Source organism: Mustela putorius, unplaced genomic scaffold (genome assembly GCF_011764305.1).
Source record: "Mustela putorius furo isolate JIRA1106 unplaced genomic scaffold, ASM1176430v1.1 tig00003859_pilon_pilon_pilon, whole genome shotgun sequence".
Classification (NCBI taxonomy): Eukaryota; Metazoa; Chordata; class Mammalia; order Carnivora; family Mustelidae; genus Mustela; species Mustela putorius.
The window spans coordinates 30066298-30078727 of NW_025422011.1; the positions used below are offsets into that span (position 1 = coordinate 30066298).

Sequence of the window (12430 nt, forward strand, 5' to 3'; positions counted from 1 at the left end):
AAGTCATCTGGGATGCACACCTAGTTCCCAGGAGATTTCAAGGTTCAATGGAACTTTGAATGTCAAACAGCACAGCAGAGAATGCATTTCCCTGAGCTTAAAACCTTTGGCATAAAAAATGCCTCCACCATAGCTGATGTGATTTCAGAGACGCCCTCAAAGAATCCCCCATGTGGGCACCTTTTGTAAAGTCTGCAGCATTTACTCTTGAATCTCACTTTCCAGGTAGAGGGGCAGAAACAGAGGGGATGCTGGGGTAGAGACCTCTTCCAAAGAACAATTTCACAACATGCTGGTTCAATTCTCCTTTACGCACTGGAAATTTTCAGCATGGGCACGATGCCCAGTGTAGCAACAAATAAAACAGATGTGTTTTTCCATTGCCATGGGTCAGGAAGTCTCATATTAAGCAGTTCAGTCTGTAATTGTACAAGAAATGTCCTCTAAATGCAGAAATATCCCTATAGGTTAATTGATACTGGGAAAACTAACTGTTCCGAGGGAAATGAACGCCCGACAATGGACTTATGGGGGTGGGTGGGGGAGTCCTGTTGATCCGTGACCAGGAAGTTTCCTATTAAGTGGCTCAAGAACACGGAAACAGAAATGCTGGCCAGAGCTCTCCCGCCGTCTCTCTCACTCTGAAGCCGGGTGTTCGTCATCTGACTGCGGGGCTCAAAGTCCATTCCTAATGGCATCATGATGGCCAGAGGGACCTTGGCCCCAGAGGGCTGCTAGAAGGACACCTACCTTGCTAGAGGCCCTCGGCAGTGACCAGGCACTTAGAACAGGTGACACTAAGTGAGAATAATGGATTGACTTTTGTTGCTAGAGCAGAGTTTGCGAGGTCTGTGACGAGGCATGACATGAGGACGCAGCCCGTGTCTTCACAGTCCTCTTCTCTCCTCTGGTTTCCTGCTTTCCTCTCTGGCTTCAAGTAAAGGCATTCCCACAAGATACTGTCTTGAACTTTTTTCTTTTCACTGCATGCTTTCCTGCTGTTGAACTTCCACTAAGCGGAAGACTTCCAATTATATAACCGCAGCCCTGATCTTTTCCCCAAACTCCAGTTCTGCTTGGTTGATGCCTCGGCTTCCCAGAGCTGACATCCTAATGTCCCCTACCAAGCTTGCTTTTCTTCTAGGGCTCCCCAATACTGCTGATGGTGCCCCACAGCTAAACATCTGTTTTTCACACTGCCTTCCAAAGGATCTCCCTGGAACAGAGTTCTGATCACATCACCTGCCTCCTTAAGAACCTTCCATGTTGGGCGCCTGGGTGGCTCAGTCGTTTAAGCATCTGCCTTTAGCTCAGGTCATGATCCCAGAGTCCTGGGATCAAGGCCCATATTGGGCTCCCTACTCAGCAGGGAGCCTGCTTCTCTCTCTCCTCCGCCCCCCTCCCCCACTCAAGCTTTCTCGCTCTCTTTCGTTCTCTCAAATAAATAAATAAATAAATAACATTAAAAAAAAAAAAAGAAGAAGCTCCCATGTCTCCCACTGCCTACAGAATAAAGTCCAAACCTTCTGCCTTGGCATCAAGTCCCTCTCGGACCGAACCCAGCTTGCTTCATCTTCACCAACCATTACTCAATTCTACTCTTACTGTTCCAGCCCAGTAGGTAGCTGCTTACATTCGTTATCAGGTGCCAGGTGCTCTGCATCAGACACCATCACGCTGAACCCTGTCAGGTGCAAGTCTCTCGGAGCTCCATTTTTATGGACATGAAAAGTGGGCTCAGAGATGGTAGGTGAGTTGCCCAAGGCCACACGGCTGGCATGCTCTGCTCTTTCACAGAGCCCCTCCCCCTACCCCAGGCAGGACTTGGGCTCACACTGTCCCCCCATCTGGGATGCTGGCTCCTTTCTCCTGTTCTCCAAATACAAAAGCCCTGCCTGATCTTCCCGGGTTATCCCCGCTGCCACCGTCTCCCTCAAACCGTCCTCTGCCCAGACTGAAGTGATGTCCCCTCCTCCATTCTCTCGCTCTCTTAGTGGTACGTCTTTCAACAGCAGTTGTCACCACTGTCATTCTGTTGTGGTTACTGGGGGCATCTTTTCCCTCCCCTGAGGGCGGCAAGTGGCTTGAGGTCAGGAACAGTCAGCCTACTGCTCTGGGCATAGCGCCGTCGATGGGGCGGTGCGCCCCTCGACAGAGCCTGCCTCCCTGGATGTGGAGGCATGGGGGGAGGACTGAGTGCGGCAATGGAGAGGGAACGCACCCCATCCCTACTTGTCCACTTTCCTTTAAACAGCTAGGAAAGTGCAAGCAAAAGGACCCATGGATGGAAAACAGAAAATTATCTGCAACACAGTGTTGACTCACCAGCACTGATAAAATGGAATATTTCAGTCAGTAAGTCAATAATCATCCGTACCAAGAAGATTCCCAGGAGAGATGAGCCTCCATATGTACAGACGCACACAGCTCCAGTGTGAGCATGGGAGGGCTGCTGGAGCAGGCTGCTCCTTCTGCATTTTTATTCTGTCTTAGATTTGCAGTCCGAACCCAGTCAATCAGGCCTCCTCTCTGGGTGGAGTTGGAGTGAGTCAAGAACAGGGGAGGCAATTCTGCTGCGAGCAGAGGACTCTGGCATCTACCCCTGCCTGGCCGGGATATAGCTGTGAGACAGGTCAGCACCCCGTCCAGGGACAGAAGAACCTGGAAACTAGCCACAGGGCAGTTCTGGTGGCCCCTCTTCTCAGGCCTTCCTTTGTAGTCCCATGCGTGGGATCTTTATTTGTGGTTCACAAAGGATCTCCAGGACTGAGCAGCTACGCCCTGTCCCACCTCCCCCGACACATGGCAAAGAAGACTTCAGAGAAGAACCCGTTTCCCTGATGTCAAATATGAGGCTTCTCCAGTGCCCTGAACACTCATGTGCAGGGACAGGGTCTCTCAGTCCCGTCACCAACCCAGGGAAGAGCTAAGTACCTTCTGGCCGTGGCTTTGGCTTTTCCAATCCTCCATCTTGCATGAGCTCAAAGGCAAAGGAGACGTTCAAGACCTGGAAAGAGAAATGCGGTGTCTGTGTCATTGTGCCCGGATTCCTGGACTGTTGGGAGCTCCAGGCTCCTGACCCTGGGAAGCAAAGGAGCCAGAAGTATAGCCATAAGGCAGAGGCCAGGTATAAATGGGGCCCTAATGTGAAGGAGAAACGAAGCTACCAAGATGGGCAGGCTGTGCGGAGTGCAGGCTGGCCGGTCCCAGCTGGCTGTTGGGGAAACGTTCCTGGACAAGCTCAAGCTCTCCTACCTGTCCTAATGTGTTCCCGTGTCAATGGCCAGGACTTTGAACTTAGGGATATGAGTGTGAAAGGATCAGATGGCAAGACATGTTCGAGAGGCAGAGAGTGGTTTCTGCTTTGGACCAAACGTCCTCTATCTAGCAGGCAGGTGGGGCAGCCCATGGGGGCATCAGAACCAGGCTGACCATGAGCCTCAGGTCTGGCCAGCCTTACGGCCACCATTCCTGTTCTGTCTGGGGGGAGATGAGGCTGGGCTGTGCACTCGGCAGGGGCGTACGGCTAGGGGGCCAGGGCCAGACCACAAAGGGAAGGGAGAGCTGTTCACGATGCTCAGGGATCTGCAAAAAGCTCCTTCCCAGCTCAGCTGTTCATCAGAATGGGCCCCACATCCCACTGCTGAAGACTCTGGGCAGATGTGAAGCCTCAGCCTTTTCTCCCACATGGCCCCAGCAGGGATGCGAGTGGGTGAGTTGGTGGGACACACGAGCTGGGGACCTCCCTTAATGTCCCCTCCCCTTACCTTCTGCTCAAAGCTGTCCGGGGTCAGGAAGAAGCTGTGCAGGGGCACAAAGTAGCCCTCCAGGAGCCCCATGAGCAGCACCAGGTACACCCCATCTGCAAACTGCAGGGAGAAGACCAGGTGAAGACACTGAGGCCCAGAGGCCCCCGACAAGCCCCATCCTGGGGGCTGGTCAGTCACCATGTCAGCGTCCCGAAGGCTACCTCTCCAGGCAGGCTGCTGGCAAGGGCAGTGGCCTGCGTGTCCGCTTTGCAGCAGACCCGCCCCACGTCTGGCTGGTCCCACACGGGAGCTACCGCCCACAGTCCTGGTTTCAGCGACCCAGCATGTATCGAGCACTGACCATGCACCCAGCCCTGATCTGGGACCGGCACTACAGAGAGAGGTCAGGTGTGGCCCCTGTCCTTGAGGAGCTCCAGTTGAGTAGGAAGGCGATGAGGAGGAGAGGCAGCAGCTGCTGTGATGGACAGAAGCACGCTGGCCTGTGTGACAGTGACAGAGGTCCTTCACCCCCCACTGAAGGTGACAAGGAAGGCTTCTGGAGGTGGCTGTGCCTGAATGGAGAGCTGAGGGATGAGTAGGGGTAGTTGGGGAAGTTGCGGGGTGGGGGGGGAGGCAGGAAAGGGGGTCCAAGGGCCACGGCAGGGTGACTTCTCTTTGTCAGTAGGGCAAGATGTCTAGTGTCCTAGAGGCCTGACCAATCTCCTGTCTCACCTCATTCTTGATTACTGTTCGAGAGGCAGCAGGGTGTAGCTGTTGCAAACGTGGGCTCTGGAGCCAGGCCTCCGGCTGTCCTACTTACTAGCTGTGTGACTTGAGAAAGTCATGTAACTTCTCTGTGCCTCATGTTTCTCATCTGTGAAGTGGGGACGATGACAGGGATAGTACTTACTTTGTAAGATTATTGGGAGGATAAACCAATTAATATTTGTAGAGTGCTAGAGCCCTGGCATGTACCCAACACTTCCTAAATCTCAACTATTGCTATTACTCTCTGGGAAGACAGCAAAGCGATCAGGATCAACTCCCTGGCTCTTGCTGGCAAAACATGACTGTGTGCTGAGGGCCACAGTGAGAGGCTGAGGGCGGGTCCGTTCCATCAAGGGCAGCTGGGAACCTGGTCTGAGGGACAGAAGACTCCTGGGCTAAGTGGGAGGTACAGGTCTTCTGCTGACAGGGCAGCAAGGAAAATGTGCACTGGGAAATTGGGGTGGGCTTTGTGGAGGCAGTGGGGGCCTGGGCGATGGGGGACATCTGGGATGAGTAGGTATTGCTGCAGGTGGGGGATGGCCTGAACACAGATCTAGAGATCAGCTGCATACTTGAAATTAGAGAATCTTTTAAAGGAGGCTGGCCCCCCGAACCTTTGTGAACATCAATCCCAGTTGGTAAAGAGTTCTTAAGAAGTCAGAGTTCTTGGAATCATCTCAAGGAACTTAAAACTAGACAGAATTGCCTGGAACGTGGGTTGGACCCTCTGTCTGAACTTTGCTGGATGATCTGGTGGTGGGTCTGTGACTCAGCCTTCATGATGGGCATATTGCCTGGCTTTGAACTTGACCTGGGAGCAGCTTCCTCCCTGCATCCATCCAGCTGGCCTTCAATTTCAAAGGGCAGGGCCCAAACATGACTCATCCCAGGCCATACCAGGGCAGACAGTGGAAGAGCAGACCCCAGCATCTGTGTCAGAATCAGGGTCCTCCCCCGAAACAAGCTAACCTCTTTCTTTGGGCCTCTTTTTGGTGGTGGCTGGAATGGACTGAAAATAAAAGAATCCAATCTGTCTACTCAGGGGAGGACACTGGGTTAGGGTCAGGGCCACTCAGAACTCTGAGTGCCACTGACTGAGACCTTTCCCATCCCTGACTGCTGGTTCTGATGACTTGGTGGTTGAAGCTGCAGATAGACCCAAGCATGCCTGGTAGAGGCTCCCTTTCCCAAAACTCCTTACCCATGAAAACCAAAGTAGGAATTCCGGAACTCATGCTAGCCCTCTCAAGGGAGCATCACTTTTCTAGAAGGTTCCCTGTCTTCCAAAAGAGTAGATAAAGCTCACTTTACTGAATACAGACGCCATACAGCCAGGGAGAGCTCAGTGACAGACCTGGGAATTGCCTTAAACATAACAGGAGGTGCCCACGTCCTCAAAAGAAAACCATACTTCAGAAGTTCATCACATATGAAAGGGGGTTGGGAAACACAGTGCATTATATAGTCTTAGAGTATCTCCTGATAATGATTCATTATAAGGGCAGGGAAAGCTTTACAGTGGAGAAATCTGGTAGAGACTAACCAAGTGACCAAAGTTACTGTCACCAGTAATGGGCCTAAAGGACATAGTGCCTCAGAAGAGCACAGTGTTACCAGGGTTGGAAGTGTTAACTGAAAATGCAGAGCCTGAGTCTAATAATGAGGGGAAAAAAATTGATAGATGGTCTATGTATGGATCTAATGGCCTGCACTCTTCAAAAATGTCCACGTCACACCAAAAAACAAAAACAAAACAAAAAAACAAAAACAAAACGAACCCCAAACTATATTAAAAAGAGACTAAATAGATGGCCATTGACAGCAGCCCAAGAATATCAATATCTTTGACTCTGATGATATTGTCAAAAGCAGTCAAATATCCGCAACTTCACGTGGTTCGATGTAAATTAACATCTTGACGTTACAGTTGCTTGAATCGGATAATTGCAATGTGATTATTTAAGAGCATACTTGTTCTTAGAGACATCTGCTGAAGTATTTAGGGGTAGAGGCAGAGAACTAAACCCTGAATGTGGCCAGATGCGGACAACTGGTGTACATAGGTGAAGAGTATGCAGATATTCACGAGAATATCCTTGCAACTTTTCAAAAGAAAAATTAGAAAAAAAAAATCAGCATTCCATGCAGTTCACCCCTCTGAGTGGAACAGGATGCCCCTCCCTTAGGGGAAGGCTTCAGGATCAGTATGGAAAGCCATCCCGGCTGGCTGTGCGGGGGTGGGGCACTCGGAACAGGACTGTCACCCACCTGGGTTTCCAGTTCTGTGACCTCCAGGTTCAGTTTATTCAGGTGCTTGTTCACAAAAGTGATGAGTGTCTAAAAGAGAAGCACACGCCGGTAATGAAGATGGAGACTCCTGCCAGGGTCAGACCCTGGAGGCCACCTCTGCGATTCTACCCTAAGGACAAGGACCAGTGTGATCACACAGGACAAGGCCCAGCTGGGGGTGCCAGCCAGGGATCACTGCAGCTCTGCGTGAGAACGAGCAGCCTATGAGGCTCTTCTGCCAAGCTCCTCAAGTTCACAGGAAAGGACGGCCCCCCGTGTTTGTGGTCCCATGCGCTATGTGATTCAAATAGCCAGTTTCAGGGCTGTGAAAGGGGCAGAAAATCCCGAGGGCAGAATGACAGGTGCAGTGTCCTAGCCCAGGCTGGGGAGGGGGGCCAGAGAAGAAACCAGCTCCCTGGGTCCCTCCTTCCAGACCTTCCTGGTGGCAAGTGCCTGTGCCCTGGGGGGTACAGAGGTCTGAGGGAAGAGGCCTGATTGGCTAAGAGTTCCGTATGGATGGGAAGGCAGGGTGCTCGTCATCTCAGAATCCCCCAGGAGACTCTATCCTCCTGAGGGGAGAAAGGGGTGGATAAGGGATCCAGCGGGAATGAGAACATAAAGCGTACCTCACTTACTCGAGGTGGAGAAGCCTGGAGTGTGCAGAGAGCTGGCGAGGACACCAGGGTCGGGCAGCCGGCAAGCTACGGGCGTGGGCTCTAACGTCTGGCTGCCGCCCGCTCCCCTCCCTCCCTCCCAGGCACCTCCTGCTCACCTTTTTCACTACATTGAGTTTGTCTGGTGCGTGGTCAAACAAGGTGTCAAAGGCGTCACGTTCTGGAAAAACAGGAAAAGGTAGAGTGGGGAAGCCCAGCCAAGACGGCTGGGTGTCAGGGACAGGCAGGAATTCTTCGGTGTGGGACCCAGGGCTGGAACTCTGGAAGCTGGGCTGGGGGCAGACATTCTGGCTTGATTCATAGCATAGGGACTTTCTCTGTGTCCACTTTTTACATCAACCCTCTCTTGGGCTGGGGTTGGGGGGCTCTGTCAGGCCGTTTGAATTGTGACTGGTCATGTCTCTTCACTATTTATATCCATTACATCATGATTCAGTCACAGGCCTCAAGAATTTCTGAAGCTTTTTGGAGGCAGAATGTCTCCAAACATCAAACCACATCACCCCCTAATTTTCAAAACCAGGATGGCCACGGCAAGCCTTGTGGTGGAGTGCACAGATGGTTGGCACGGGAGCCCCGGGGGCCCGGGATGGAAGGTGCATTCCTGTTCTTGAGGGAGTCCGTCATTTCAGACTTTGTACCTCAGTTTCTTCATCTGTAAAATGGCATTTGAAAACAAAACCTCCCCCAGGAGTGTGATGAGGATGAAAGACAAGAACGTGTGTGCATGTGTTCTGGAAACTTGGAAGTATCTGCTGATCTGAGTTTATTAGAGTATTTCAAACATCATCCACCGTAAATGTGGAATTGTCGAAAGCAGCAAAGCCATGCCCCCTGCCCCTTCCTCCCATTGCTGGAGCCCTCAGGCTCTCGGAATGCAGAGTGGAAACAGTGGGTAGGACTGGAGGCAGGGAATGAGAAGAATGTCCAGGAGGGACCTGGGGCTGGGAAGCTTCGCAGTCCTGGGGCCTGCCTTTTCCTGCTCTTGCACCGATGAGTAAATCTGGGACTGCCAGAGGGGTGACTGTGGCCTTGAACATTCACAGACTATATAAACAAACGCAGAGTTCTGGGAAACAGGAGCAGTATGACGTGTGATGAGGAAAGCGGGACAAGATGGCTTCTAGAAAGTCCAGACTAAGGGGGAGAATGGACTGTCCCGAGTGTGTACGTCTGCCTCTTTACTTCCACAACATACTTGGAACACAACTGCCCCACGGATGCCAGGGCCCGTCCCGAGCCCAGCAATGCCAGTGGTCTGGTGACTGACAAGAGGGCTGTGCCGCTGTGGCCAGGTTTCCTCTTCCCACCAGTGAGCTGACCCTCCCTACTAAGCCGCCCTGTCACCAGGCTGATGCAGACACACATGCGGGAAGCAGGCCAAGTGCCTGTTTTCCCCAGCTGCTCCAAAATTAACAAGACCCCCGTGGCAGCCACCAGCACCAGAGGGTAATCCTATGCAACTCACCATGCCTTCCAGAGAGCGCCCTGCAGGAAAAGGAGAAAGAAAACAGTATGAGTCTTCTGTCTCTGCCCTTCACTGAAGAGCCCACAAAGCTTCCTTCCTTGGCATTTTATTCTGCACTAAGTCTCCAATTGTCGGTTGCCTTTATCTCATGTCCACCTGTTTCTTCCCTCTGTTCCACAGATATGTTGGTGCTCGCACAAAGCCTGGTATAAATGACACTTGCACAACTATTTCTTTCCCCCTAAAATCCCACTGTTGCTTAATAGCTGAGAAGGAATATCAGACCTGGGGTTGCAACATTCCCAACCACTGCACTGCCCGAGCTGCTGTGGCCATCTGCCCAGGGACATCGCTTTTGTCTTTCTCCTGGTCATTCTGTGATTCCCGCCAAAACTGCACCTGCCATTGGCTCCAAATCAGTCTCTCGAAGAGGGCAGGGATTGGAACCTTACTCATCCCGGTGAAGCGGCAAAGTGCTAACAGCACAAGCATTGCAACAGACTACTTAGGTTTAAATCCCACAGAGCCACTTGCTTGCTGTGGGGCCTCAGGCAAGCTACAGAACCTCTCTGGGCGCCAGGTCTCTTAGCTCTAAAACAAGGATGATAATGAGAAACACCTCAGCCGGATGTCATGAGCATTACATGAGTTAATCCATAGAAAGACTCTACGGTAATTCTCAGTATATAGTGAGGGTTCAATACATTTTTTTCTCTGTATGTTTTTGGTTCTTATCATATTGGTTTATTCCAACTGTGCATCTATCCCCTACTAAATGATGACTTAGGGGTAGTGTACTGAAAACAATAACGAACTTGGAGTTCACTGTTGGATAGACCAAGGACAATTACTTCTCCACCTTTGGGATGTGGGGTCTTAGGAGGTATAGGCATTGCTTTGTGTATTTATTAGGAATATCAATAGATATTAAAGTGCTTTATAAACTGTTGTTTATGTTGTTGACTTCCACCATGATGTCATGTGGCAAGATGGCGGAGGGAGACCACAGGAAGCATGGCAGGCAGCTGACAGATTACTCTGCAAACCCAAACCTCATGTCCCCTGGTTCAGGAGCTTCTCCAGAATGTGAAAGAGGAGGTGTAGACAAGCCCAGCAAAAGGTGAAGGGTGTGTGTGTGGGGGCAGGTCTGAGCCAGAAGACATGAAGGACATGTCACAGGACCCAGGCTAGGGGAGCAGTGTGCCTTGTGGATCAGCCGCCCTCTTGACTTCCAAGAAGAGCCCCCAGAGTGATGTGGAGGCTGCCCGACAGGCTCTCCGTGGGCCATGAACTGGGCACCTTGGGAAGGGCCACTGCCCATCTCTGCCCTCCCCTGGTCCTGTTGAAGCCACAAGCACAGTGTGGTTCAGACAGGCAGCACCAGGGCCCTTCCTCAGCTACCACTGGGGAAGCAAGCTGCCTAGAGACTGGGCAAGGCTTGGAAGGCAGAGGTCAGCTGTGGCAGAAGAGCCCCGCTCTCACCACAGCGAGTCCTTACCACCTCTCTGGTTAGGCAAACGCTCCCCACTTCAGAGACACAGAAACCAAGGTCCAAGCAAGTGGCAGAGTCTGGATTTGAACTCAAGTCAGGCAGGCTTAGTGGTCCCTGCTCTTTCCATTTATTTCACTCTTGTTCAAGGGAACATAGAGGAAATTTGGGGCAGCAGGGAATGCTGAAAATGGCCTTTGCCTGTGGCTCAGGCCTGCCCCGCGATCTTGAGAACCCCTTCCCGCCGCATCCTGCTTTTTCTACCTCAGAACAGACTTCGCTTCCCCCCGGCCAACCTCTTCCATATTCTGAGATTCCAACTGCTTAACGGAAATGAAAAAACACAAAACACCAAGCTACCACCCTGAGGTAGAAAAGGCCTTTCTGGGTCATGGCACGTGACCAAATACATCAGAGGCAGAAAAGGAAGGAAAAACGTCCCTTTGAAGGTTCACGCTTTAAATTCGACCCCACGTTTATGGCATGATGATTCCATGCCAGTTGGCTTTTTCGGGGGCACACTCTTTTCCCGGAGTGCCACAAAATTAGAATTTTTCAATCATAGCTAATTCCCTCTCCCCGCGTCCCCACCCAAGTTTGTATCTTAAGCATTGAGAGGCATGTTTTGAATGCACGGAAAAGGCTAAACTATAATCATTGGCTGAAGTCTAATCCCTCCTGCGATCCCAATAAATGAAAACTAAATATCAGCAAATGGATGAATTTCGGAGAAACATCTGTGTTCCATTAGAGGATCGCTGGCAACAATGGTGTTGACATACTCTGTGTTACCAGTTATTTCCTCTTGGATTTGCCGAGACTGGAGGATTCCTTCTCGTTTCTGAAATGGGGGGGCGGGGGGGCAGGGCGGGGAGAAAGAGAGAAAAATATGCTTTAGAAAAATACCAAAAAAAAAAAAAACTGATTAGCATTCCTGATACTGAGAAAGTTACTGGTGTTTAAGAAATGAAACCCAGAGAGGAGATAGTGCCAGAAGCAAAACGAAGCCCCTGATTTCCTGGGCCTGGACCATACCATTCATGCTTAGGCGCCATTAGTGTTTATTCCAAACAAGTTGGCTGTTTCTTGGACGGTGAATCTTTTTCTTTCTTTATTGGAAGACATTTTGCTGGAAGCAAACTGTTTGCCTCCTGGAGTCCTCCGCAGTAAACCGAATGGAAATGAAGGCCAGGGTGTGTCTGCCCTCCAGCTGGGGCCGCAGAGGGAAGCGAAGAAACACATTAAGCAGCGGCTGGGCTGGGGGGAGAGGGCGGAGGCCAACTGGGAGAATTTAAACAGAGGGAGAGTTTTCGGTTTTGTTTTTGTTTTTAATGGATAAATAGGGGGGCTTTTCTGGGAGCTGTACAGCCCTCAGGTAACTCGCATTTTCTCTGAGAAAAAGGTAATAAGCACTCTGGAGGCCCTCAGCTCCCACCCACCCACTCATCGGCTCATCCGTCTGTCTGTCCATCTGTCATTTGTCCACCTCCTCCCAGCAATTTATCTCTTCTTTCTTTCTTTCTTCCTTCCTTCCTTCCTTCCGTCCTCCCTCTCTCTCTCTCTCTCTTTCTTTCATGAGTCAGTGTCTTTCCTGTACAAGAGTCTATGTTGGGACTGAGAGCAAATACTGTGGCACGTCTGATCTCACTTCTGACCTTGAGGAATTTAGAGTAAAACAGGATAGATGAAACAGGTATGTGAGAAAGATCTCCAAGAAAGTGTCTGGGTTTATGCCTGATGGTGCAGCTCCATTATTCTAGCAGGATCCCCCCTTCACTCTCAAAAGCGTCGTGCGTCAGTTACCAGTAGTCCCAGGCAGAGAGGAAGGGCTGAATGCGGGACAGGAGCAGGCACTTTCAGTGGGGATGGTCAGGGACCCCTTGCAAGGGGAGGGCATCCTTGAGCTGGAACTTAACAGGACACAGAGGATTTGGCCAGACACAGGGGAGAGAGCACTCCAACAGAAGGGATGGCCTGAGTGAAAAGGCAGGTC

At 51.2% G+C, this 12430-nt stretch overlaps 1 protein-coding gene across 2 annotated transcripts in view; it reads right to left on the bottom strand.

Moving 5' to 3' along the window:
- PARVA (parvin alpha) overlaps positions 1-12430 on the bottom strand; it is a 172482-nt gene that overhangs the window by 8617 nt on the left and 151435 nt on the right. For both annotated transcript variants that reach the window (XM_004751997.3, XM_013055840.2), the window contains exons 7-12: positions 11220-11278; positions 8949-8968; positions 7579-7640; positions 6786-6854; positions 3768-3869; positions 2935-3007 (exon numbers count right to left, since the gene is read on the bottom strand). In XM_004751997.3, the coding sequence (XP_004752054.2) occupies positions 2935-3007; positions 3768-3869; positions 6786-6854; positions 7579-7640; positions 8949-8968; positions 11220-11278 (385 nt within the window). The remainder of the gene's footprint in view (positions 1-2934; positions 3008-3767; positions 3870-6785; positions 6855-7578; positions 7641-8948; positions 8969-11219; positions 11279-12430) is intronic.